Raw genomic sequence first — 27,315 nt, forward strand, 5'->3', positions numbered from 1 at the left:
TTTTCCCCTATCCCCAAAGTTCACAACACTTGTGTAAGTAGAATAAATGGGAAGCTGAGTTCCAGCACTAATACTCAAGTCTCTTAAAACCCAGGAAGGTCTGCTCAGAGCAACTGGAAAACGCAGACGTTAACTCGCACCCGCCTGAGCGCAAAGAGAACCGGAGAGTCCGCAAGGGTTTGGTGTTTTAATCTGTTTTCCTTCCTCTACGGCACACACTAACACCCGGGTAGGACAGGTCCCTTCCAGCCTCAGCTTCTCCCGGCTGCCACACCCCTCCTCCGAGTCCGCCCAGGCCCGGACCACCCGCAGCTCCCAAGCCCGGAAGTTACACGTGGCCAGAGTCTTGCGTAACTTCCGGCGCGGCTTCCTTGGGACCCTGACGCGGAAGTGCCGGGGAGTACCTGCGGGTGTCACCTCCCCTTCATGCCCCCCGCAGCCCCAAGCCCCCCAGCTGGGGCCGGATCATGAGCCTGCTGGGCGGCCTGGCTTCCGAGCCACGCACCCCGCTGTCCAACAAGGCCAGGATGAAAAAGCTCCCGAAGAAGAGCCAGAACGAGAAGTACCGGTTGAAGTACCTGCGGCTGCGCAAAGCAGCCAAGGCTACAGTGTTTGTGAGTCTGGGTTCAGCCGCTCTCTCCCTGGGACTGTTCTGCCCACCTGTTCGTCGCCTAGAGACACAGTGTCAGGCCAGCGTTAGTTTCGTCACTTATTAGTCCCCCGTCCTTGGATAAGTTGTCATTTCTCTAGTCCTGTCTAACTCCTCTGTAAATGAGAACTGCAAAGTGTCCCTCCAGTAAACTGTAATCATTACCTTTTTGCTACGTTTCAGTTTTCTAGATGAACTCAGCATTAAGTGTCTTTTAATGCGAGAACACTTGAAGCTCAGAGAGATGGTTTGCCCGGACTACAACTCGAATATCCTGATTACAGTTTATGATTTACACTACACAGCCCAATTCCTAAGCACGCCCCAACCCATCGCCGTGACTGACACCTTGCTTAAACAGGCCCTGAATCTTTCAGAGTTGTAGTTGCCTTTGACGAGTCTTCCAGGTGTTTCTGCCTCCCCTCTTCCTGATACTGGGGAAATTTAAGTCGTCACAGAAGGACTCACACTATGGCCCTGTTGTCGAGGTGTATCTGCACTTCCTGCCTTAACTGTAGGGATTTCGGATTTAGTGAATGAATTGTTTTGCCCACAAGACTTACTAGGGTCTGATATGTCTAATACTCAGACTATCCTGGCTTAACCTGAGTCAGCTCGGCGCTTGGAAATAGGTCTACGTTCCAAATGCTCTCACGCATCTGAATCAGTAGTTTAACTCTTGTTTCTACAAAATTTCAATTAAATATAGGCCTTTTAGATGCATCAGGGAAAGCTTGAACATTAAATTTGTTATTCCTAAAACATTAATATTTGTATGTGTTGTGTTGAAAAAAATTAAGAAAAGTAAATGAAGATCGCAACACCTTCCTTACTGTTCCCTTTTGTCACTTCCTGTCATCGTTGCCTAATGCTTACAATTTATTTTAAAGATGATGATTCTTTAAGTATATGAAAATCTTGTGAAGCCAGAGGATGTTTTGAACACTGAACAAAGTTCCACCTGTGAAGCACCTAAATGGGTGTTTCCTTCAGAACTGGTTTTAAGATAGACTGAGTCGTCAGTAAAGAATGGTGATAAGGATTTTACACACTGTATTTAATTTCTTGTAGATTGTCAAGGCTGATGAGCGTAGCTGATCCTTAGAATTCTGTAGTGGTGTAATTCTGAGTATAGGTAGTGTGTCGTTTTCTCTCCAAAGGCTACACTAACTGGAGTGACCACATACCTTGATTGGTATTGATGACAATCCTGGTGTACCATATTGTTCTGACATGTGTCCACTCACTGGATAAGAAATTATGTAATTTCTCTGCCTGCAGTAGAACCCAAACACTTTACCTATTTTATTTTATTTCTTTTTATTATTGATGTGTGTGTGTGCCACCAAACACATGAAAAAGTTAGCAGACAATTTTCAGGAGTCATTTCTCTCCTTCCACTATGGGTTCTGGGGATCAAGTCAAGTTGTGCTTGCATAGAAGGTGCCTTTCCCTGCTCAGCCACCTCCCAGTCCTTTAAAGATGTACTAATAGCTTGTGTGCAGAGTAGAATAGCATTTCCCTTTTATCCTGAAACACAGAGGGGTTCTTGTTTGTTTGTTTGAGATATAGATCTTGTTCCCCGAAAATGGCTTTTTAAATTCATTTGATGTGATTACAGTCCATTTTTTTCTTAAAGGAAAATGCTGCTATTTGTGATGAAATTGCTCGTCTTGAGGAAAAATTTCTTAAGGCAAAAGAAGAAAGAAGGTAAACAAGCTTCATTTTGTTGTTGTTGTTGTTATTTTTATTAGTGGTCGGTATGGAGATGTTTTTTTCTCCAGTGGACTCTTGCACATAGCACAACCACTTGAAGCAATACAAAGAAACTCCAAACCTGTGGTGTTTCTACCCAAGCTTTGTTGGGCTCTGATGACAAGAGAGTTCTTCCTCTCGTCTTTCTGATAGAGCCTTCTTCTACATGTAATTATCACTTCCCAGTTAGGAAAACGAAGGGATAAAATACATAATACTCATTCTACAAATATTTGGTCTGTACTTCCCTATGCAAAGCACAGTGGGTATGTGGATGCCTCTACCTCCTGCGAACACCCTTCAGACACCTCAGGCCTTGCACCCTAAAGGAAGAAGAGCCCTGCTGGTGCAAGAGAAACTCTAGCCATTATCTCAATTTCTTGACTATTGATTATCCTCTGGGGCTTCATTGTCTCCAGGTTCCAATGAGAACCTTATTGTTTGAGTGTGATAATCATTGTATATAATTCTGTACTTCCCAATACTTAAGTAAAATGATGAATTGAGAAAGAAAAAAAAAAGAAAAACAAAGCCAGAACATCACGCCTCTCCTCCCATTCCTCTCAACCTCAGATACTTGCTGAAGAAGCTCCTCCAGCTTCAGGCTCTAACTGAAGGGGAACCCCAAGCTGCAGTTCCTTCCCACAGCTCCACTCTGCCCCTGGCTTATGGGGTGGCCAGCTCTGTGGGAACTATCCAGGGAACTGGGCCCAACACTGGGGCCGAGGAACCATTTGGGAAGAAATCCAAGAAGGAGAAAAAAGAAAAGGGCAAAGAGAACAACAAACTGGAAGGTATTTTAAGAAGACAGTGTATCCATTGTCTCAGTGACTACACTGATAACAAAGACCTGGTAGACTAACTGGTGGACGTTTCATAAAGTTCCTTAAAGTCCCTGAGAAACACATGTGCTATAGAAGCTGCTTTGGAGAGATCCCGGTTAGACCTGATAGATGGGGATAAGCAGCCGGAGGCCTCTGCCCCTCGTCTTGTGCCCCTGCTGGCTGGACTGCATTCACTGCTCTTCCCTAAAGGCAGGGAAATGGGCAGGGTGGCCTTTTGAGCACACTGCTGTCCTTCAGGAATTCCTGGTAGTACAGTTGAGGAGTACTTTAAACATATAAGATTTTTTAGCAGCACAGTGCTTATGTTAGAACTGGTTACTGTTATCGGCTGTAAGATTCTTGGGCTTTGGGGATGGGTCCATATGGCTATTTAGTGAATGCAGATGGTACCTCAGTCACAGCTGTTGGTTCTACTTAGTGATTTCTCAACTTGACAATTTTATGAAAGCAGTATGCATTCAGTCAAAATTGGACTTTGAATTTTGATCTTTTCTTAGGATAGTGATATGCAGTGTGATATTCTGATATTAGCTAATAGCTTCAAGCTACAGCTCCTAGACAGACACATACTTGTGGAAACACTTGATACTCCACAGTGTACTCTGTTGCCGTGATACTTGTTAATTTAAGTATATTATATGTATTAACTTATAGTATTTTCAACTTATGATGGGCTTAAGGTATAAAATGCCATCATAAAAAGCATCTGTATAAGCCAAGATTTGCTTTCTGCCTTTACCATTCATATGTAAATTTCCCTTCCCCTTGGCAATGGAAGGGGCCTAAAGTGGGTGACCCCAGATTTGCGTTTCAGTTCTGAAGAAAACATCCAAGAAAAAGAAAATGGAGGGAGGTGCTCGCAAGCTGGTTCGGCCCATTGCCCTGGATCCCTCAGGACGGCCTGTGTTCCCCATCGGACTGGGGGGTCTAACAGTATATAGCCTGGGGGAGGTGAGTGAGACCAGCACATAGACAGATAATCAGAACCGTGGGAGTGGGGTTGAGCCTTCCCTGTTCCCACTGGCAGCAGCCCTTTGCTGATCTATACCAACCCCAGAAAATCTCTTGTCCCTACGAAACCAGGTCAGTGTCGTCTGTTCACGGCCATCACTTTCTGTTGGATTTGTCACTCTCTGCAGCCCCACAGTGGCTCTAAAGGCTACCATAGTAAACTGGGCCTCTAAAGCCTTAAGTGACCTGAACTCAGAATTGGGCAATCTTTTATAGATCATCACCAACCGACCTGGCTTCCATGATGAGAGTGCCATCTACCCTGTGGGCTACTGCAGTACTCGAGTGTTTGCCAGCATGAAGTACCCAGACCAGAAGTGTCTGTACACCTGTCAGATCAAGGACGGTGGTGTGCAACCCCAGGTACCCCTCCTCATGATTATTTTCCTTTCTTGTTATTTCTGTTTTGAGAACTTCTTTTATCCTTGGCTTTTTGACTATTTACTTATTCTGACAGACTGTAAGATACTATAGTCACCATTTGTTCAATACCAAGATGCAGAAAACCTGTCACAGCTGTACTTCTGGGTGTTTGATTTGGATACAAATTTGTTTTTAATTCACTAGGTGATATCTTTTCCTTAAACCATAGTAATTTTACCACACATACTGTTACTGTTTGAGGCTAGAACGAGTTGGTTTAGGTTAAGTGCAAATTCAAACAGAGATCATTTGATAAATTGTTGCTTCAGTTAAGATACAAGGACCCTCAGGAAAAAACAGCAGTGTCAGAGTTCCTTGGTTCCCTCTCTGATACAGCTGCCAATCAAGAACACTGAGCTGGAGGCGTGGTAAGGACCCTTGAGTCAGAACCTGAGCCTACCTAACTGTGGGAAACTCATCTGTCACAGCTCTGGCCCATGGAGCTGGTGTTTGACATCATTTCAGCTCCACAGCCTGCTCCACAGAAAGTATGCTAATAGGGAAAGTTACTATTGTGCGCTGTACCACATTTTCAACATCTGTAAGTGCAGCACTTATCCAGTCAGAGTCTTAGTAGAATTTTAATGAAAATCACATGATTCTTCATTTCCTCTGGGAGACAAAATGCAAAAAGAAGATTTACTGTTCTTAGGTCACTAATCACACAAGATTCTATTTTTTAGTATAATATGATTGATTTATAATAAAAGTTTGGCTTCAATTTTTTCCCACATTAGGTGACTTTAGTTTGATAATATCCAGTATTGGCAAAGATAAAGAAAAAACAAATACACAGTGAAAATTGGTAAAGTATCCTTTGGCCCAGAATATTTCTAGGTACGCTTGTATTTCCCAGAGAAATAGAGCATGACATAGAACAGCGTGTTCATTTCTGTAAAGTACTGGTTTTATTTGGACTTGGGGTTGTAAGTGGATAGAAAGGTATGGAGTAAGTTCAGTGCTGACCGAAAGTCAAACAAGGTACAGAGAATCAGAAGTCACGGGATTTTCTCTGTTTACTTGGGTTTGAACTTTTAACAACATTGTAAGATGCTTTTGTGCCCGTCTCCTGGCATGTTGTGCAGCAGCTTTAGAGACTGAGGCTGGTTACAGGAGTCATACAACTCTACCTCTCTCCCGTTGTAAATTGACCTAGTTGTTCCTGTCCTTCTCAGTTTGAGATTGTTCCTGAAGATGACCCCCAGAACACCATCGTCGGCTCTTCTGCAGATGCTTGTTACGAAGAACTGGTCAGGGCCATCAGTGTTGCAACGTAAGTTGTCCACCAGCTAGAGGACTCACAAAAGGGTTCACCATTGGTATAATTGAGACATTTCTCTCTCAGTGCCTGGAGATCTCTTGCTTTATAGAAACCTAAGCTGTATCCTTAGACTCTTCAGCTGCTGGCCTCAGAGGATATTAGGAAAGCCTAAGTGTGCTGTCTGCTCATACTACTGTTCCATTCTTAAGCCTGTCTTCTCCTCCTAAGCTCTCAAGTTAAAGCTCTCTCTCTTCTGCTTAGGGGGAAACTGATGCCTAACCTACTTTCATGTGGTGCTGAGTTCTTCGGGTTTTCCCATCCAATCATCCACAACCTGATTCAGAGTTGTCCGGAAGCTCAGAACTGCGCCAAGTAAGTGGGAGCCAAAACTGTTCCACTGGTAGGCGCTCAGCTGCCCGCGGACCAGTGTACTTTGTTCGTGTATGCATTTCTGCGTCAAAGGTGTGCTTGCTCCTTTACCGTGTGCCACAACGCTGACCCACTTATCCACCTAGATAGGTGAGCAGGAGCCAGTTACCCAGTGTGCTCCGAATCCAAAATGCTTGAGGAGACAACTTCAGTTTGGGGTTTTTTAAGACTTTCTATGCGGGCCAGGTGTGGTGGTGCACACTCATAATTCCCATACGTGGGAGGCAGAGGCAGGTGGATCTCTGTATTCCTGGTCTTCAGATCAAGTTTGGGCGGTGTGGTGGTGGTGGGGGAGGGGGATGACTTTATATGCACAAGAGGTAACTTGGAGACAAGACCTAAGTCTAAATAGGAAATCCAGTTGTTTGCTATACACACTACTAATACACCCTGGACAGTTTTATACTATATTTTTAGTGCACCTTCATTTTGTGACCTTCCCCTGAGGTGTAGAATTTCCCATTGTTTTCATGGTTACACAAAATGTGTTGGAGTATTTTGAATTCTCAAATTAAGGCTGCTCAATTTGTGCCATTTTGTGTACTGTGGAGACTGTCACCTGTCACCAGAGGCTTGCCTGCTCAGGTTTGCTTGGGTTGTTTTTCTTAGCTGATGCTTTTTAGATATATAGCAGAGGAAGACCAGATGAAAAAAAAGTTGATCCAATTGGTAGGAAGGGTTATTGTGGGCTAACAGGCAGCTCTCCAGGATGACTCCCTTTGGTCCACAGTTACCAGTGGGTGAAATCTGATGCATGCAGACCCAGGAAGGGGCAGCTCTCCCAGGAGCTACCAGAGAACGATGCAGCTATGAGCCTTGAAGCCTTTCAGACACAGCCCTTTGATGATGACCATGAGGATTCCATTCTGCCAGGTATCTTAACTTTCCCTTTCTGGTTTGAACACCGACCATCATTAGACTACTGCACCCTCATCACACATTGGCAGGCAGTAAGTAGCGTGCTTCATTGAGCCAGCCATAGAAAGTGAAAGTAAGGGGGATGGGAAGCCTGCCTGGGGCTTCCGTGCTACCACAGAACCTGCCCAGAAACTTCACTGTCTCATTCTGTAACTTAAGTGAGACCGATGCAAACTGGCAGGGTGCACTGTACAGGGAATAAAACTTGGGCTGAAGGCAAAGGCCAGTGGTGGCTTCTGACCCTGCCCTATGTTGCCTGGATTATTTTCCAGAAATGAAAAGTGGTCAGGGGCTTGGGGATTTTAGGGATATAAGGGTTTGTGTGTATGACAGTTCACTATGTCTATTCATCTTTGTTCCACAGTTAAAGGAAATACCTGCCTGTCTATTTACCAACCAAAGGCAAAACAGGGTTGACTTTTACAAGTGTAAGGAATTAAGAGGCTGTGTATGCATCCAAGCAAAACAGTCCTGAGATTCCCAGGCAACGATGTGTTAAGGAATTGTTTTTTTCAGGATCCCTGGACCTGCCTGAGCTTCAGCATGAAGCCTTTGTGTCGTCTTACCAACCAGAGTTCCTGACACATGAGCCCTTGGTGGACACTGACCTGCAGCATCTCAAGTCTCCATCACAGTGTAGCCCAATGCAGTCTTCAGACTGAAGAGGGCAGAGAGCCCACTTCCTTTCATCATCATGAGTTTTTAACTTAAACTTACTCTATGTGGAAGGAGGCAGCAATTGAGAAGCTGAGACGATATCAACACATTTCACCGTGGCTGTTCCTGTGCTGACAGTGTACCCTGGGATAAAACCTCAGTTGCTTTTATTTTTAGTAATAAATATCTCTTGACAGTTCTGCTTATTTTTATCTTTTTGTAGTCAGGATCTGATCATTCTTGTTCAGTTCTCCCTGAAGTAAGCTTAAGTCTATATAAATGTACTTAGTCTGTTGGGCTGCTATAACAAATTGCCATGCTCTGGGTAGCTTATAAACAAATTTACTACTCACAGTTGGGAGCCTGGGAAGTCATAATTCAAGATGCCTGGTGACAGCTTGTCCCGGGTTCTTAGCTAACTGCTTTGCTTTGACTAAGTGGAAGGGAGACGGTAGAGCATAAGACTTTTAATCTCAAGGCCATGGGTTCGAGCCCCATATTGGGTGCCAAATGAAGCACAATTAATAAAAACCCAGAGACAGAAATTGGGGTTCAACCTGAAGGTCAGAAAAGCAAAACAGCCAGCCACTGGCTCTTACATCTACCTCAGTCCAAAATGGTGATCCTGCCTCCAGGAATCCTCAGAATGAGACTGTGAGAGCTGTCTCCTCCTGTGTTGTATTCCTCTCTAGGGCTGGGATTCAAGGCATGCACCACTACCGCCCAGTTTCTATGGCAACTGGTGTGTCACCACTGCCTGGTCTGGAAGGCTGACCAGTATGGCTGTTTTACTCTCTGAACTTCAGGCAAGCTTTATTTATCAAAATACAAATATATCCCTACAGTTATGCAGAGCTATTTGGACCTAACTCCCTAAGACTGTAACATCACAGAGGGATTCGCATTAGCAAAGTGAATTCATGGCAGCTGCTGATTCATGAAGTAAGCAGAGAGTCTAACAACTTGATACACTAAATTCTAATCCTAGTTAGGAATATTGAGTCACCAAGCCCCTGTAACCCAGTCCCTGGCTTTATTTTCTTGTCAATATCAGTAGAAAAGTTCTGCTTATCTCCAAACTGGGAATCCATATATTTATTCATATTTTTTGTCGAGTTTTGCACATCTTTTGAGGGGATAAAGTCCTCCGTAACTCAGTTCCTTATTAAAGAATGCACTTGTACCAATGTTAACACAAGTTCAGATACGACATAGTTAAGGATTAGTTCCCTTCCTCCATACAGACTCGGTTTTTACTGTATTCTACACAATTGGACTTTTTGGATCCTTCATACAACATCAAAGTTGGGAGAGGGGGACTTTCTGTGGCACCTACTTCTGAATCAGTGTACTTTACTTGGGCCCAAGTTCATAACTTTCTATCTACGAGAATGGAGAGAATAATACCCTGGTCTTATTTTTGTCAAGTTTCTGGAGCATGCTCCTTTTGCCATATAAAAGTATCAGCCAATTGTAATTACAACCTAAATAGAGACAAACTAAAGCATTTTAAGTCAAACATGGTGGTACACACTGTTAATCTTAACAAGGAAAAGTAGGCAGATTTGTGAGTTCAAAGCAAGCCAAGACTAAAAGTTAAGATCCTACCTCAACATCTTTTACAATTTGATGGATTAGCACAAGTTCACAACTTTTGAACTACAAACCTTAATCCTCTAGCTGCTTGCATTTACGGAATTACTGGGTGCAATGGCTCATGCCTTTAATCCTAGCATTTCAGAGGTAGAGGTAGGCAGATCTCTTGAGTTCAAGGCCAGCCTGGTTTACATAGTTCCAGGACAGCCAGAGCTATATAGTGAGACCCTGTCCTTCCCCCCCCCCAAAAAAAACTTTAACTTTGAGTCAACACCTAAATCTTTTCAAGGTCACATCCAACTAAAACATATGAGACATGGAAAGGTTGGCTTCAACTATAGTGTGTATACATATTTACATATATATATATATATATATATATCATATGAAATACAGTACAAGCCAGGCGAAAGTCAGCACAGCAGTGTTTCTCCTTGAGTGATGATTCAGGACTGGTTTTTACACTCTCCTTTAACCCAAATGATTGTAGATGATTAATTTTCAAACAGTTGTACATTATTTCCATTTGGGGAAATAAACAATCTGCACACAATGTTTGAAACTTTTCAAATACTAAAATTTTATTCATAATGACTTCATTGCCACATGATTTATCTGAAACAAAGTTTGCTCTGTATGTACCAATTATTGGGTGTTAAAGGACACGGCTCGGGGTTCCTGGCAGCCTCCACATTAGAACAACATAAGCCTGTGTACCAGTGATGAACCAGCTCAACTTCATTTTAAGTATGGAAGCCATTTTGTTACAAGGTTAAGAATAAGTTCCTAAGAATAAGTTTGTTTGCTGCAGAATTCAAGCTTGACCGTGCTTTAGCCTGTTTCTGGAATTTGACATGCTCCCTACTCTATGGAGTTTGACTCACACCCTGAATGTACCCTGATAAGATGTTCTACCGAATAATTTTTGAAATGTTCAGCTAAATTCCTATGTAACCAACATTCCTCTGGAAATCCCCCAATCCTGGAAAACCATGTAGTCTTGCAGTTTTTGAACTTTATAAACCCTTCCCTGTGTTCGATGCTATTTTCTTTAAACCCCCACTTTAGGGAGCTAGCTCTGCCTCATAGAAAATAAAGCTTGAATAATTTGACCAAAGAATTTGGGTAACGGTCCTTACTCTTGTTTGGTGGGATTAACACCAGGGTTTGGCAGAGGGCCGGGCAGGTAGATTTGACTTTTTCTTGAGAACTGATGGTTACTGGGCTTATGTTCTCATATGGCAGATGCAGAGAGGTCAGCGTGTGGGCATTAGGAATTGAATGCAGGCTAGAAATCCACACAAGTCAAGGCCCTTGCAGAATAGATAGTTTGGTGTTTTGTTTTGTTTTGTTTTGTTTTGTTTTTAACCAAATAAACTCCTGACACATCTTGCTGCTTCTAGTAACACCAGAGCCGCACAGAATAATAAGAAATGCTCACTGCTTCAGTTCCCACTTCTCACACCAAACAAAAGAGCTACGTGCAGGTGACACTCGTACTCCTTCCTATGCTTCAAGGACACTAAATCTCTTGCTAACAATCTGACTGAATATATAGATATATCACTAGTTATAATACTTTTATTTCCAATTTCTTTGGGGGGGATTCAAGAGAGTGTTTCTCTAGATAATTCTGGCTGTTTTGGAAATTACTCTGTAGACCAACTGGACTTGAACTCAAGAGATCCACCATCTCTGCCTCCCAAGTGCTGGGATTAAAGGTGTGCACAGCACGCTTTGTTTATTACCAATGTCTATTAGATGCAATTGTCAGAGCTGCCAGCTGTCTCTGATCAGCTGGCAGACTGCACCAACACCTTTGCCTTGCCTGCACTCATTCTTATCATGGGGCTTTTCTTTCACCTAAACTCTTTCTTCAATGGGGATTAACCTTAGTCAACTTCTAGCTCTCAGGGACCTGAGACTTATTTGCCCCAAGTACATCTACCTTCATGTATCCCTATGCCTGTGATTTCTCCACCCTTTGGGCCCTCTCTCTTTATTCCTTAAGGCCCGTCCTTAGCACCTGCCACTATGCCTAAACATAGGACTGATATGTCTCAAAGATTCATTTTAGAATAAGATTTGTGCTGAATACTGATAGTTTTGGGAGTTTAATGAGGATGCAAATACATGGTCTAAGGTTACCTGAAAGATTAGTCATGAGGTAGTAACGCTTCACAAAAAACAGCTGTTCCGCAGATGGGAACTTCTTAGCATCCCCAGCTATTTTCAGGGGTTTGGAAAGAACACGCAAAGCACCAGCCTCTGCGGCCTTCAACATCTCTCACATGCCTGAGGGTTCTCAGTTTTGGATGAAGGGGCATAAATGGGCATTTCACTCCCTATATCAGGGAAGTAGGTGGTGGTAAGGCCCAATGTTGCAGTTAAGAATTAGATCAGCCTAGAAGACAAAGGTAAGTATTTTCAAGTGTCTGTTGGTCAATGCTCATCCCAGAATATGGGAAGAGCCATACGGTAGCTGGGAGCTATTCAATGAGACTTCTGATAATTGCCCTTAAAAGCCATAGCTGTCGTCATTTAAACTCCTAAATGCCCTTGTATTTAAGAGGTGTCAAATGTTCTTTGACAGCCCTGCCCTAAGTCCAGGAACCTAGTGTGTAATATGAGCAGTGAAGGGAGGAGCTGGCAAGGTACTGCTAGGGTGGTAAATGGCACACTGCTTATATTCACAGGGCCATGTGATCCAGGCATAGCGAACAGCAACCACGGTGCCAAGACAAGCATTGATACCCAAGATCAGGGTCTGGGTGGAGAACGTGTTCATAGGAGCTGGAAGCCATTTGCACTGATGGTCACTGCAACAGGAGATCTAATAAGAGAAACACAGAATGGCCAGCCAAATTAGAGGGGTGTACCCCCCCAAAAAAAGAAGAAAAAAAAACCAAAGACCCACTCTTTCAGACATACTAGAAAGGAGGGAAAATAAGCCACTCTGAGCCAGAGAGCAGTTTGATGGGTCTGGTGACGGAGTCACGGGTTAATAGTAAGTGTTCATGTAGGCTAAAGTTATAGCTTGGTGAAAGCGCCTATGCCTAGCATTTACAAGACCCTGGGTTTGATCTCAGCACCAAAAATAAATTTTAATGTTCAAGTGATTAAGTAATTAAAGCCCATTGAAAAATATTAACTTTCTGGGGAGACAAGGAACAATAGTCCCGCATTCAGAGACTGGACCCCTGAGCATTGTCCAGCTGATGTCTCCCTCCAGATGTTAAAGCCAAAATGTGAGTGAGCTAGCAACCCAGCTGTGGCTCTCTGGCACTCCCAGAGGAGGATGCAGTAAGATGGGACATAGAGCCACCATGGCTGCTGAACCTTGGGCATTAGAAAGCAATCCAGAGAAGACAAATTCTCCGGAACCTAAAGGTTAAATTCTGCCCTAACGCCAACCAAAGTTGGTTCCAGGGCCAGATGAAGGGCAGACCACCAGCTAACAATGGGAGAATGCAGAGCTTTCTTGACAATCTCTAAATTCACCTCAAGCCCGCGTGGAAATTAGCAGAGGGCGGACACTGACCAGGCCTCTGAGGCACGTGGACCCCTGGGAGCTCCAGCTCTAACCTCCTGCACAAAGGTCACCTGTCACGATTATCATCCCCCACCACGCCCTCTTTTCACACCCCAGCTCCGAGTCTGGTGTCCTCAGGTTTCCCAAAGACGAGGCATCTGAGAAAGCCTCTTCCCTCAACTACAAGAGATTCTAATTCACCTCTTCAATCAGTGGTCAGACTGACTATGTTAGTTCATACTAAGCTGGGAATCATGCAGCTTAAGTTTTTCAAAACAGATGCTAAACTCTGAGAAATTCAGATTTTAGCACAGTGCAACAAAAAAGACAGCTAAGGTTTAGGGGATTCTTTTATAGCAATGATCATTTAACAGATAAAGTCTGAATAAGGCCATTCTCTGAGCAAAGGTGGCTGCCCTGAGAAAGGAAATAGGAAAGTAATATGGTTTATTAGGGGCTGATTTTCCCTCCCTTGGTTGCTGTATCAAACTTGTGTCCAAACTAATGGATCAATAGTTGTGCATTTGTCCTTCTGAGATGAGCTCACCACCACCCCAGCCACCCAGCAGCTGTTCCAACATCACACTGCAGTGATGGGAAAGGGCCCCGGTGGGGGAAAGACTCCCCACTACCACAGACATAAACCCATCCTCATTCTTCCCCCTGCTATTCTCACCTCAAATGTCTTGTTATCTTGCCTATGCACCTTGATTTCCTGGTCATATGTGAGGCTGAGCAGCCCATTGTGAGCCAAGAGCTCTATCTTCTTAGGTAGTGGTCCTTGAAAGGTCAAATTTTTCTCACCATAAGCCACAGCTCGAGCCCCCAAGTGCAGTCGGTAGGCCACAGTCTGTTTATCTCGAGGGTGGATGCTGCAGTGTAAGAACACAAGGAGGATGATGGGACTGAGCGCAACAATAACTACATGTTATAAGGCAGAGTATTCAAAGCACTCAAGTAGGGATAAAGTAACAATTCTTCAAAGGTGCATTTATTTTTATTTTATGTGTACATATGTTTTGCCTGCATGTATGTATGCATCACATACATGCCTGGTGCCCGTGGGGGCCAGAAGAGAGTGTCACATCCTCTAGAACTGGATTAATAAAGAGGTGTGAGCCACCATATGGGTTCTGGAAACCAAACTGGGGACCTCTGAAAAAGTGGCAAGTGTCCCTAACCACTGAGGTATCTCTCTGGTCTCTAAAATCTTTTTTTAAAGAAGAGGGAATAAAGGGAGGAAAGGATTTCCGGGTATGGTAGCACATGCCTGTACGAGCAGTACTTAGGAGGCAGAGGCAGAAAGATCACACGTTCAGGGCCAGTCTGGTCAACTCAGTGAGAGTCTGTCTCAAAATGCTAAAGAAAAAAAGGAAAAAGAAGGGAAAAAGAAGGGGCAAAGAAAGAGGAGGAAAAAGAAAGAGGAAAGACTAAAATTGGCTGAAATCAATAATCAGTGGCTAGTGATCTTCAGAACAGTAAGCGATAATGAGAGATGGATGGGTTTAGAACCTTCAGCAACTGAGGGCGAGAAGGAAGAAAAGGGGAGAGAAGGGTGAAGTGTAAGGACTGTTGGTTGCAGCTTAGGTACACTATGTATCCGCTGTCCATGCTGGGATGTGACGCAATAACCCAAGCCTAGGACAGCTAACATCTACTGCCTACCACTAAAAGCCATCCCTCCTCTAACCAGATGTTCATCATTCAGGTCTGTCTGCCTTTTATTTATTCCCTCAATAAATATGATCAAGTTCCTTCTGTAACCTAAAGGTCATGTATCAGGCTCCATTTCATATTTGGAATACTATATCCTACAGCTAGTATGCAATATTCATTGGTGCTGACAACAAAAATGCCAGCCTTCCCTGAGTCCATACTACAATTCCACAACCTATTCTCACCAAAGGTGATTAAATCCATGATTTAGTTTAGTGATTCAGTGTAAGCAAAAGTGACTTGTGTAGTATATTTTAAGTTGTCTGGACACCAGCCAGAGTCATTTGAGAAGAGGGAACCTCAGTTGAGAAAATGCCCCTGCCAGACTGGCCTGTAGGGAAGAGGAGGTACACTTTCTTGGTTTGTAATTGTGGGAGGGCCCAGCCCATTGTGGGTGATGCCACCCTGGCCTGGTGGTCCTGGGTTCTAGAAAAAAGCAGGCATAAGCAGCACATTCCAACATGGCCTCTGCATCAGCTGTGGCTCCAGGTTCCTGCCCTGCTTCAGTTTCTACCCTAACTCCCTCTGATGATGGACTGTGATGTGGAACTGTATGCTGAAATAAATCCTTTCCTTTTCAAGCAGTTTTGGTGATTGTGTTTGTAATAGCAATAGAAACCTTCACTAATACACGTGGCTTCCAGATGACAGCACTTACTTCCCAATATAAGACTTAAAAGTAATGATGGGAGAAAGATAAGCTTGGAGAGTCATTTCTTTAGGGATGATACTAGGGCTTGAACCAAGAGCTTAGAACACATTAGATAAGCACTCTACTACTAAGCTACGTCCCAGATCTTTGGAGACCTTTGCTCTGGATCTGTGATCAACTGTAATGAGCAAAGTCTCTATTGATCTGCTTGACTGAATGTGAGCATGACATAAGCTCCTGTGGCATCAAAGCCCTGAGGTAGGTGCCAAGGGGGTCTTGGTTGGTTTATTGGTCAGAGTTTCTGTATTGGGGGAGGTGTGCTTTGGTTTGGATTATTGCAGCACATCCCAGCATAGATGATTGATACATTAGTAGCAATCATTAGATACATTAGATAGTACATCTAAGCTCCAACCTAGAGTCCAATCCATCCCATTACAAGTGAACATCACATTGAAAGACAACAGGCAAGAATATTTACTGGTGAAGCAAAGTTGAAGAGGGAAGCATACCTGCCAAAAGGTGAGTCCCGATCACAGAGATCCATAGCAACAGCCATGAAAGTATTGGGCATCTTCAGGTTGGGGACAAAGCCAAAGTCTGCTGTTTGATGCCAGCGAATCTCAGGAAATCCATAATCTGATGTGTTCATCAAGGTGTATGAAGACAGCTAGAAAAGAAAGATGCTGTCATTTTTACTGTATTTGACTCCTGGATGCTTCTCACTGATACTTTGCTTCTGCTCCACTGTTTTGTCCACACATTTATTCAAGTATTTTCTGAGCATCTCATATTGTTGAGGGTGTCTCCGGGGATGGACAGCATAGTCTCCAACAGCCACGTGACTTTTTACAATGTATTGTAAGTCTCATTCTTTTTTCTACTCAATTTAGGCTCACCCTGTGGTTTGCTGATCAATAAAACGAGGCAGAATTTGTATACAGCTTCTGAATCTATGTCCAGAGGCCTTTGCTTGTAGCTTTGTGTTTTTAAAATCATCCATTAGCCATGAAAGGACAAAAAATATCCAGCTACTCTGCTGGAGAAACTGTAAATAGAGGAGGTTTGGGACATAATATGGAGACAGCTAAAAACAGCAGCTGAAGGGCCAGTCGTGTGAATTCTAGATGCTGCAGTCAGATTATGGCCACACTAGCAAGTCTCACTAACAATACCTAGGACAGAGATGAACAAACACGACCTAGCTCAGTCTCGCCAGCCGTGCAATATGAGTAGATAACAATAATGTTTTTAGCTACATATCCGGGGTAATTTGTTACACTGCCACAGGGAGCTGATAGATGAGCATGCAGCACAGGGCTGGCACCAGAGAGAAGCAAAGGAGACTCCACCCTGTACATGGCAAGTCTCAAAAAGACCCCAAGTCTTCACTCCTCCTCACATCCACACCTCTTGAATGTGACTTTGCAGTTCCTCTTATTATAAGAAGCAGTATATTCCTCCACCCATTGACTCTGAGGTCAGTCATGAGGTTTGCTTTGACCTTGGAAGCTGAGATTAATGTGTGCCAGCCTAGGTGTCAGTAGGTCTTGCCTAGTCTGTACTTCTGGCACCACTGAGAGAGGAATGTGGCTTGGCTAGCCTACTGCTCTCTAGAGAAGAATGAGAGCTGTGGAACGGAGCTGTCTGTCCATCTAACAAGTCCAGCTCTGCTTCAACTGGAGCTGAGCCCTGGCTAAGCCACACAGCTCTGAAGAGCCCAGAGGGGCTAAGCCCCGGGTTCCTTGGCTATGTGAACTATAACATAAAGACTGTTCTGAGCCATGGGGTTTGGAAGTGGTTTGTTACAAAGTTGTAGCTACCTAGTACAAGTACTTCACAGCCTTGTGGGAGGGATAGAGCGGAGCATGACAAACTAAAAGTAATATGCGGCCACATACAATAGTATAGATTGAAAGCTAATTGGTGCTACAGCAATTTGAGCCTACATTTCAAGCAGACAGTGACTACTGTTGTGCAAAGACTCAATATATTTAGGAGTTTTAAAAAAAGCAGAAAGGCAAAGAAGCCATCCAAGGAGCCCTGCTCAGATGAAGAAGAACCGCTTCTTGAAGAATTGCTGTTCTGAGGGAGGGTGCAGACCACCTGCATGGGTTTGTGACTGAAACGCAAGGTTGGAAAGACAGCTGACCAAGGTGGGAACACGGTTCCTACTTGATTCTGTAAACAATGACAGCCACTCAGGATGGGGTAGCTACACAGCACCGTAGCTCAAATCCTCTGAACTGAGAACTGGAAAATGGTCAGCCTTAAAAGAATTTCAGTTCACTGAGTGCCATCGAAACTGTCGACATAGTAAAGGCAAGTTGTAAAGCTAGCATGACGACTGGACAGGGAAACTGGCGGGCCGTGAGGTATGTCCACCTCCGAAGATGAATGTCCACAAAAGTGCATACATTCAAGAACTGGTCCCAGTGAGTGCTGCTGGTTAGGCGGGAGAATCTTAAGAGATGTTGACTTGTCTCAGGTACTCATTATGCTGGCACAAAGTTTAGTATTTCTAGACAGACAGACAGAAGCCAGACCTATCTAGAGGGGTAACAGTGGGAATGGGATGCTCAGGAATGAAATAAACCAACAGGACCAGGCAGCCAACCAGACACAGGGCTCAAGAGAAAACACTAAGTGTGTAGCTTAGAATCAGTAACATTTGGATCATCTGCTTGGGTTCTAGAGAAATTCACCAAAGACAACTAGAACCTGTAGAAAACACCGTTCCAGAAAGAACCTGTGAAGACTAACACTGGTGTAGTGTCAGGCAGTCCGCTCATTCGTTCTCTCAATGAGTGCTTACTTGATTCAGGCAACAACCTCACCAAGAAGATGGAGTAGGGAACAAAACTCAGAGTGGCAATATTTTTACAAGATGCATTCCAGGGGAGAGACATGACAAACAAACAAAATAGGGTAACTCACTTTGTCACCAAGAAAATAATAATATATAATATGAATTCGTATATAATATGAAAAGAGAGAGTTCTGAGGCTGAACAAAGACAACAACATAAGAAAGCAAGCTATGTGGATATCAAAGCATGTTAGGGAGAATTCTAAGATGACACACACTAGCCCACATCCTTATATGAGACTATACCCTTTGTGTGGGGGTAGCTTGCTCCTAACCAACATACTATGGTAATGGGATGCTATCCCTAGGATTATGTCCTGTCACATGGCGAAGAATGCATTTGCAGATGTAATGTTGACTTCAAGATCAAAAGGGTAGGAATCTTGGTGAGCCTGACCAGTCAGGGGTGCCCTTTCAGAGAAGGTCTGGAGTCACAGACTGGCCCCTGCTGCCTTTCAGGAATCTGACTGCCACAGTCCTAGAGAAGCTTCAAGGAAATTAATTTTGCCACAATTAATTGTGGGAGTTTAGACAAGAACCCCGAGTCTCAGAGGAGACTCCCTCCAGCTCTGCCTGACACCAGCATCCAGCTAGGCCACCTGTGCCAGGCACACAGCAAACGGGAACTGCGAGATAATAAATAAATATATGTTGGATGGTTTTAAGCTGCTAAATATAGTTATTATGCAGCAAGAGAAAATAGAGTAGAGAAAATACTTTGCAGGCAGGAGAAAAAGAAAGTGTCAGGAATTAAAGTCAAAGTACGCCTAGGAAAAAAATCAGGCAACCAGTATGGCTCAGATGGAACAGGCAGAGAGCATTAGGAAGTGAGGTCAAGGGTGCTGGGAGCAGAGCATACATGGCCTTCGTGGTATTAGTTGCAAGTCAAGGTGGGGGCACACTGAAACCCTGACTGATACATTGAGAATAGCCTGAAGAGGAGGAGTCAGCATAGAAACAAGAAGAAAGGCTTTTGATAAGAGACGGTAAGTCAAGGGAGAGTCCTTGGCTAGTGAAGGAGCAGTCGGGGTAAGAGAGAAGCGCTCTAGAACCTACACAGTGAGCAGTAAATAAGATTAACTAATTCATGCTAATATGCCCCCAGCCCTGCAAAGAACAGGGGCTCCTGAGAGAAGGTTTACTAATCAAAGTGCTGAGAACAAATGACTGGTAAATGCCCAGCCATAAATCCAATGCCCATGCCAATCCCTCCGAAGTTCAAGGTGCTTTGAGGAAGAAGGGGAGAAAGAATGTAAGAGTCAAAGGAAGGGTAGACCTTTAAAGATACGGACCTCTGACTTCTAGATATACCATGGCTAGTATACTCGAACTCACATGGACCTCTAACTTCTAGATATACCATGGCTAGTATTCTCGAACTCACAACAGCGGTGATTAGCTGCACAAGATCTATACAAGATTGAGCTTGTCAACACTGTCATGAGAAGGGGAGGGGCATGTGAAGCCCCCACACCTAACCCCTCTTTGAGAATTTGTATACAGCTAAAGGTTGAGGAGAGAGGTAGAGTCATTTCTCCAGTGATGGAGCTACTGGTAAGGTGTCCATGCTCCTGTAAATAAACCTTCACCCATGATCCTAGACTGGAACACACACACACACACACACACACACACACACACACACACACACACGGAAGTAGAATGGGAGCTCCTTGGAAAGAGGAAAGAAAGGGGGACTAGAGAAAGCAATGGGGTGAATATAACCAAATTGCTTGTGAACATGAAGAAAACGTCCTAATGAAATCTACCATTACATATAACTACCATACAGTAATAGAAGATCACATAAAAAGGAAGAGGATGCCTGAGCATCACAGTGCCACATGTGTTTCTGCTGGGTTTTTCCTTCTGAGTTTATTTTCTGATGATTTAGACAGCATCTCATTCTCAGCCCTGGTTCCAGCCAACGAAAGGCATCAGCCTGCTCTATCTTTTCACAACCATGATCTAACAAGAAGTCAAGACACAGTCTGGACAGCACCCAAATTGTCGTCTGACTCTATTTCAAAAAGCCTGACCCCACCAGAGACGCTCCATTCTACAGAGCGTTCTACCCAGCCTGACTCATCACGCTGCCCAGAAAAAAACCTGGCATCCTCTACACATGTGCCCAGATGATACTTTAAAGATGTTTCCTGATTCGTGAGCGATGTGTGCTCACGAATCAGGAAAGGTTAAAGCAGTGACGAGAGCCCTGACTGTGGCACAGAAGCAAAGGAACATTCCAGTTTTCTTGTTAGGATCCTGCTATGCAAACATGGTTTGACATAGGAAACAACAAACCTTGCTTCACAGCAGAATCTCATCAAAAAGAAAAGAATAAGGCTGAAGAGACAGCCCAGCCAATCAAGGGCCTGCATGGAAAGTTTGATCACCAGAAAACACAAGCCCGGCACTGCAGAAGCACACACAGGGTCCAGGCTAAGAGAGACTTCATCTCAACAAACAAGGAACACATGAGGAACCATACCAAAAGCTATCCTCACGCCTCCCACATGCCTGTACGTGCACATGTCCCCGTACAAATGTGAACACACACACACACACACCCTAATTAGTCCTCCATCTTCTGTCAAGGCAAGGACTGTAAATGGAACCATATTCACCAGGCAGAGTCATAATGGAAACAAAGCAACAAAGCCACTGGAAGCAGCCTTAAGCTCAACAGGCAGACCAGCTACATCAGCCCCTCCAGCCAAAGGCCTTTCCTCAAAATGGCAGTCTGCTGGGAATTCCTTCAGTTGTTTCACGGGCGGCACTACCGCACACCAGCCACTTGGGGGCACCAGCATACTCCACACCCAAATGAAACGCTTGTGTTTTTCCTAATCTGAAGTACAGTCAAGTGTGGTTCAGTCTCCCGTGGTGCTTCTTACAAATACAGAGGCTAATGAAGACATATAACCGTAAAACAAAAAACCCACAAAACTAGCCACATTCAGAAGATGTTACACATAACAGGGAAGTTTTCAATCTCTTCCTCCAAGGTCCCTTTTAAAACCCAGCCTCTGGATCTTCTTTCTCTCGTCCTTCCAGCCACCCTTCTCCCAGTAAGTAGAATACCCCACCAGCTCTGCAAAAATAATAAATGCTAACATGCAGCATGTTTTCATACAGATTAAGTTACACACTACTTAAAATAAGAAAAACGCTTGACAAGTTGCTCAACATCACACAGCACAAGGAGTGTCACTGCGGGAGGGGGTGGGTAACTGGAGCCCCAGATGCTAACTCCAGCCCAGCACTGGGCTGGGCTGTCACATTCAGGACTTCCCTTTGAATTCACATCCTTACATAAATACATAAGATAATATTACAAGTAATCGGCATATTTTTTGTTAGTGATAAAGTTAAGGTTAAAGGGTAATTTTATAGACTAAAATTTAAGAAGACCAGATGCCATGTTTATAAGTATCCAGTGCATATTTTTCATTTGAATTAGAGAGTCACCTTCAAACAACCAAATACACGAGCTGAGAAACAGTAACAGAGAACTGAAAATCATCATTCAGCCATGTTAGGTGAAAAAAAGTAAAAAAAAAAAAAAAAAAAAAAAAAACCTTTTCTCAAATACAGGGTTTGGTGGCTGGGGAAATGGCTCTGTGAGGAAAATCTTCACACCACGCAAGCAAGAGGCTCTGAGTTCAGATCCACAGAACTCACATAAAGCCAGGCTCAGCTGTGGAGATGGATCTGTGGGTAAAGCCCTTGCTGCACAAGCATAAGGATCTGAGTTCAAATCCACAGAATCCATATAAAGTCAGGTTCAGTAGCGCACATTTCTGAGTCCAGTATTTCCAGAACAAGAGGGGAAGCAGAGACAAGAACGTCCCCCACAAGCTTGTGGACCAGTTCGCCTGGCATATGAGCAAACAGGACCCCGTCTTACACAAGGTGAGGACTGGCTCTTGCTGATACACAGAAGCACACGCCACATAAACACACATACACAAAAGGCTTCCCCAGGAAGGGTATGGTAAGGAAGATAAAGGCACAAGAGAGGGAAGGTGACGAGAACAAAGAGTTTATGGCTCACAGGGTAATAACTGAACCACGACAGTGGCCACTGACGGCTGGATGTTTTCATAATACCTTAATTGTGTAATTTCCGAGTCATAAAAGCCAGAACTACCACTCCACTAAAAAGTCCAGGCATTAGATATGTCGTGAACACATCTGAACTTGGCCCATACGTTTATTCCTTTTATCTAAGGGTGAAAGCAGAATATTTCTGACCAGCTTCCTCTGACAGAAAGCACAGCTTTTCCTCACAATGTTTTCATTTTGTGTTGCAAGCCATTATCTGAAAAGTGCCAAACAACCACATACTAGAAACACAAAGCTCACCCCCAGAAATATAGCCACCCATACAACTACATGTAAACCAAACAAGAGCGTAAGTGATTACTAAGAAATGCATTATCTGGGGGAAAGGCATCTAGCCCAGACTCTCACTAGTCACACAAAGTTTCCTAAAATCCAGGCAGAGACCCGACTAGGTCTTCAAACCAAGGATATGTACGATGCTTGGAAGACAGGCAGGCGATATGGCCAGATCTAGAGGGTGTCAGGGATAACAGCAAGTCACGGAGACAGTGGAAAGCTAGCATGGCTGGTTGGTTGAGCAGTTTGTGAGTAGTCTAAGGAGGCAGCCGAGCCAGCCTGAGCCAGCCGGGGAAATGCACAACCCTGCTCAGCATGGGACAGTCCACATTCTCACCCACTGCTAAGGGTACACATTTACACAATTGCATAATTTTAACAAGAAATGGGGATGTGGATAAAGCCTTTGGGGAGGTATATCTTCTGACCCAGCTGTTTCATTTCTGGGAATTTATCATTGGGCAATAATTAAGTTACAAGGAATCTGCTTTCAGGAAAACAACACAGCTTGTAAACGCAAAATAAGAGAAACCACGTAGTGCCTGTCCATTAAGAACTCATTTCAATGTGTTTCAGTGAATCCGTATTTCTGAATATTCTGTAAGCATGACAAATCATGTTGAAGAATACGATTTATTGGCATGAAAATGTTTACAATATGATAGGAAGAGAAACAACAATTGTATACAAACAGAAGTATGCTTTTTTTTTTCTAGAATTCTCAGCAGTTTTAGCTTTATAATCGTGGTGGTGGTGGTGGTAGTGGTGGTAGCTGGGATTGTTTTTGTTTGGGTGTTTGTCTCATCTTTGAAAGTTTTCCAGTGAAATTGGAGTGCTTTTAGAATAAAAAATATTAGCTGTTTATTAACATGTTTAAAGATTTCATCATCTCTTCAGTAAATTCATATGAATTAAGGGTTATATACAGCTCGGAGTTAGCACACACTGAAAACAAACGTGGGAACGCAAACTCCTGGACAGAGATCTGCATGGCGCATACCTTCCACATATGCTCAGCACCCTTCCTCTGACACATACCTGGACAAATCCAAAAGGAAAGAAACGCTCTGTCTGCCCCTGGGAGCCATGGTGGAAGGTCTGGCGCCAGTCGTCAATGAGTGCGGGAAACATGCAGGAGTACAGGTCTCGGTTATAATCTGCATTAGACTCCCCTAAAAAAAAAAATCACCGAAATCATGAGAGGAATTTGGTGTGGATTTTTAAAATGCCTTACATTTTTCTTCTCCCCATCCATGCCCTGAAGTAGTAGCCTGCCAGCTCTTATGGGGTCATCACTTGCTGTGTCCAGAGGCTCTAGGCGTGGCTCTCTCTAGGTTCCTGGAACTCTGGGACCATAAAGGAAATGAAAAATACTTGTGAGCCAATCTGCTAAAGAACAGGCTACCTGAGAATCACGACGCCCAGCACGCAGCCCCTAGTCAATGGTTATGAGAGACAGGCCATCCTTGGCCCTCTGGCCACCAGATAACTTAGCAGGTAGCTAAGGACAAATAAGAGATCCCAGACAAAACCAGCTGAAGCAGCACAGATAGGAGAACCACCCTGTTAAGCCAGAGAAGAGAGAGCTAAAGAAAAGTATAAAGTCACTGGGCTTTGACGCCATTAACTTCTTGGGGCACTTGGCCACACGGCAAAAGCTAACTGATACAATGGAGAAAGGGTAAGCTCACCCTGGTACCACACCGCCCCTTTCAAAGTCATGTTTTGCAGTGGATGGATCATGGCATTCCAGAGGACAGAGTGCGCTGAGGGTCCAGCCACTAAAGCAGCCCGGAAGAACCTGGAATCGGAAAGATGAACAGGGTCACCAGATCACAATAGTCAGCCTGCCCACGCACGCTCACTTGGACAAACCTCAGAAGAAACAGCACAGGGCTAATCCAGTTGCATTTCACTTGAGAGCACGGGAAAAGCCTTGGGGTTCTACCTCCAGGCTCTTCTGAGTCAGTTCTGTGCAAGTCCACAGGAAGCCATGCCAGTTTCCAGATACGGCCATTAAAGCGAGAGGGAGGCCGATTTACAGGCAATAATTTCAGCTAACTATTCCTCAGTAGAGAGACGCTTAGACTAGCTTAAGTGTTTTGCTTTTGTCAGTAATATCACGATTATCTTCCATAGAGCTAAACAAAATGCATACATACTTAATTCTTTTTGCAAGATAAATTCCCAGCAGCAGCATTACTGAGTCAAAAAGAAGGTTTTTTTTTTTTCTGACTTTGGATATGGTTCCAAACTTCCTGTGGAATACATATATGCATTTAGCTGTGCTGCAGCTCTGTACGAGGACTCCCACTTTCCCCCGCCATTTGCGTTTGCACCCCCACTCCTCAGAGATCTGGCTTTAAAATCCCACCACAGCCAGATAGGACTTTGCCTCCTACTCTCCCAAAGGCCATTCTCTTTGTCCAAACTTACTGTCTCCACCCCACTCATTCCCAGGCAAGCCTGTATCCAAATGTCCCAACTGTACCTCCCAGAGAGGATGAAACAGGGCTCGCAGAAGTGGGGCGCATGCCGTTCACCTTCACCTGCATACAGTATTCTTTAGGGCTTTGTTTCGTTTTTCACTAACTAGTTCTTTCTCTCCCCCAGATATTCTCCCCACCAGCTTTTCTCAGGCAGGCTTACTCAGCACACTAATATATTTTAAATACATATTTATGCATTCCTTCCTGCCTGGCTGTTTACTCTTGAGGCACGAGAGCTTGTACGGTGGCCAAGAGGAACCCAGGTGTTGGGGTTGGATTAGCCCACTTACTAGTCCTGCCCACAGCCACTTATTGATCCTCTGTGGGACTCAGTGTCTTTAACCACGGAACAGCAGCAGTATCGACACTTTAGGGATGTAAGAGCCTAGTGCAGTACCCTCCATAGAAAACGGCAGCAAGCACTCAGCTACTGCTGTTACTGAGTTAAAAGGTCGTTATCCCCTACTGACATGTACCCAGATGACTACAGTGCTCACGACAACAGCTGTGCCCTGCACATGGAGAACTCCACAGACGCAGGGCAAATGTGGACATTCAGTGCACACTTACCTCCTCAGAGAACACAAGGGTCCATCACTCTCACACTCCCTCTTTCTGGGCTTTATCTCAGGCTGAAGAACTCTTGCGTTCCATGTATCAGGGACTCCACAGGCTTCCAGTGACCTTCTAGATGACCAGACTTCAATGGGTGTCCCACCCCAACTGGAGGAGACCAGTCCAATGGGATATTGCAGAGTGTCATACAGGTAACGCCCAAAGAGCCAGCACACTGCTGACATGTAAGTGAAATTTCCATGGCCCAAGTTTCCTGGGCAGAGAAATATTACAGGGACAGTCATGAGAAAAGCAAGGGAATACAAACCGGAGCTGTGAAATCAGTCTAGGTGAGAGCAGGGGGCAGGAGCCAGCCCTGGGCTCCTTTCTAAGACCTGCAGATGCAAGGTAAAATGAGGGACAGAAACAAGATACAGCCTATGATGAAGCTTAGCTTCGAAAGCTCCCCTGTGGAGAATCTTCTCCCCCACCCCCTCATTAGTGACCATTTCTCTTGGTAGCTTTTTAGGTTGTTTGTTTGTTTGTTTTTTCAGTTGTTTATGTCTTCTCCCATAACGAGGAACTAGAGCTCTCAGTGTAGCATCAAGGCAAATGAAAACAACTATGTTGCCGTCTGAACAGAAATAATGCACTTATGTAATCAGGAAACCAAAACTCTAAGCAGCTTTTGAGGTACCCTAGAACCTCAAGCACCTTGTAATCCGGGAATCTTCGCCCTCTTCAGGGGGTAAGTGGCACAAGAACCATCAGGTCCCTTTTCCACCCTCTTGTCTGGCTACTCACTTAAGGCAAGCAGTCAGGAGGGAGGGATGAGATGCATTCTTTTTTTCTGGATGATTTTATGACCAACTCCATGCCTAATGTAATGGAGTGCTGAGAAATCCAGCAGAAGGGGAGACACGGCCATCCCCAGCTTTACTCTTTCTGGTTTATCTGTTCACACTGCCCCGGAACCAACATAAGCTGCTGCACCTGAGTTCCACAGGGAGGAAGTTGGTGAGGGGAGGGAGGATGCAAACACACACAGTGACAATACTGATTCAGATCAGTACTTAGGCACTGGCGTAGTACTGCAAAGGACTCAAACCCAAGAAGTGATAGTGCAAACACAGAAAATCAAAGCAATTTCCGACGAATTAGAATTGAGCACCTGCTATGTGCCAAGCTACATGATGGTTGAGACACAGCAGCAATGAATGAGCCACAAAGAACCGCTCAGAGCTCTAAAGCTTACTGAGTAAGTCAAGTGATTAGCTGAGTAAAATGACAATACAGTGTCTTAAGAGAGGCAGAGAAGTGAAAGGCAGAGTTAACAAAGAAAAAATACTAAATGAAATGAAGTTCATAAAAAGCCTGGTTTGGGGGCTAGAGAGGTGGCTCAGCAGTTAAGAGCACTGGCTGCTCTTCCAGAGGACCAGGGTTCAATTGCCAGCAACCACGGGGCAGCTCACAACTGTCTGTAACTCCAGTTCCAGGGTTTCTTGACACCCTCATACAGACATATATGTGGGAAAAACACTAATGAACATAAAAT

At 44.2% G+C, this 27,315-nt stretch overlaps 2 protein-coding genes across 4 annotated transcripts in view; one reads left to right on the forward strand and one right to left on the reverse strand.

Moving 5' to 3' along the window:
* The first annotated feature begins 348 nt into the window (after nt 1–348).
* On the forward strand, nt 349–8,147 carry Tbrg1 (transforming growth factor beta regulator 1). Its single transcript, XM_075966335.1, has 9 exons — nt 349–614; nt 2,289–2,359; nt 2,978–3,198; nt 4,064–4,200; nt 4,477–4,623; nt 5,859–5,956; nt 6,206–6,316; nt 7,104–7,246; nt 7,808–8,147. Exons 1-9 carry the CDS (start codon nt 468–470, stop codon nt 7,951–7,953), a joined length of 1,221 nt encoding a protein of 406 aa, XP_075822450.1. The 5' UTR covers nt 349–467; the 3' UTR covers nt 7,954–8,147.
* Nucleotides 8,148–9,016: 869 nt separating this feature from the next.
* The window catches only part of Siae (sialic acid acetylesterase), a 36,842-nt gene continuing 18,543 nt past the window's right edge, over nt 9,017–27,315 (reverse strand). Inside the window, exons 5-11 of one of the 3 annotated variants that reach the window (XM_075966332.1) lie at nt 25,776–26,034; nt 24,408–24,517; nt 23,755–23,888; nt 15,957–16,114; nt 13,753–13,948; nt 12,163–12,377; nt 9,017–12,118 (exon numbers count right to left, since the gene is read on the reverse strand). In XM_075966332.1, coding sequence (XP_075822447.1) covers nt 12,094–12,118; nt 12,163–12,377; nt 13,753–13,948; nt 15,957–16,114; nt 23,755–23,888; nt 24,408–24,517; nt 25,776–26,034 — 1,097 coding nt within the window. In that variant the 3' untranslated portion in view covers nt 9,017–12,093. Of the gene's footprint in view, nt 12,378–13,752; nt 13,949–15,956; nt 16,115–23,754; nt 23,889–24,407; nt 24,518–25,775; nt 26,035–27,315 lie in introns of all 3 variants that reach the window. The other 2 variants (XM_075966334.1, XM_075966333.1) reach the window with 2 other exon arrangements.

The sequence above is a fragment of the Microtus pennsylvanicus genome, chromosome 3, assembly GCF_037038515.1.
Source record: "Microtus pennsylvanicus isolate mMicPen1 chromosome 3, mMicPen1.hap1, whole genome shotgun sequence".
Classification (NCBI taxonomy): Eukaryota; Metazoa; Chordata; class Mammalia; order Rodentia; family Cricetidae; genus Microtus; species Microtus pennsylvanicus.

Bases quoted from the DNA above. Each gene is read 5' to 3' on its own strand.
- Tbrg1 (XM_075966335.1), top strand. From the start codon at position 468: ATGAGCCTGCTGGGCGGCCTGGCTTCCGAGCCACGCACCCCGCTGTCC. The intron at 3,199-4,063 runs GTATTTTAAGAA...TTTGCGTTTCAG, and splicing joins AGAGAACAACAAACTGGAAG to TTCTGAAGAAAACATCCAAG. The intron at 6,317-7,103 runs GTAAGTGGGAGC...TTTGGTCCACAG, and splicing joins GAAGCTCAGAACTGCGCCAA to TTACCAGTGGGTGAAATCTG.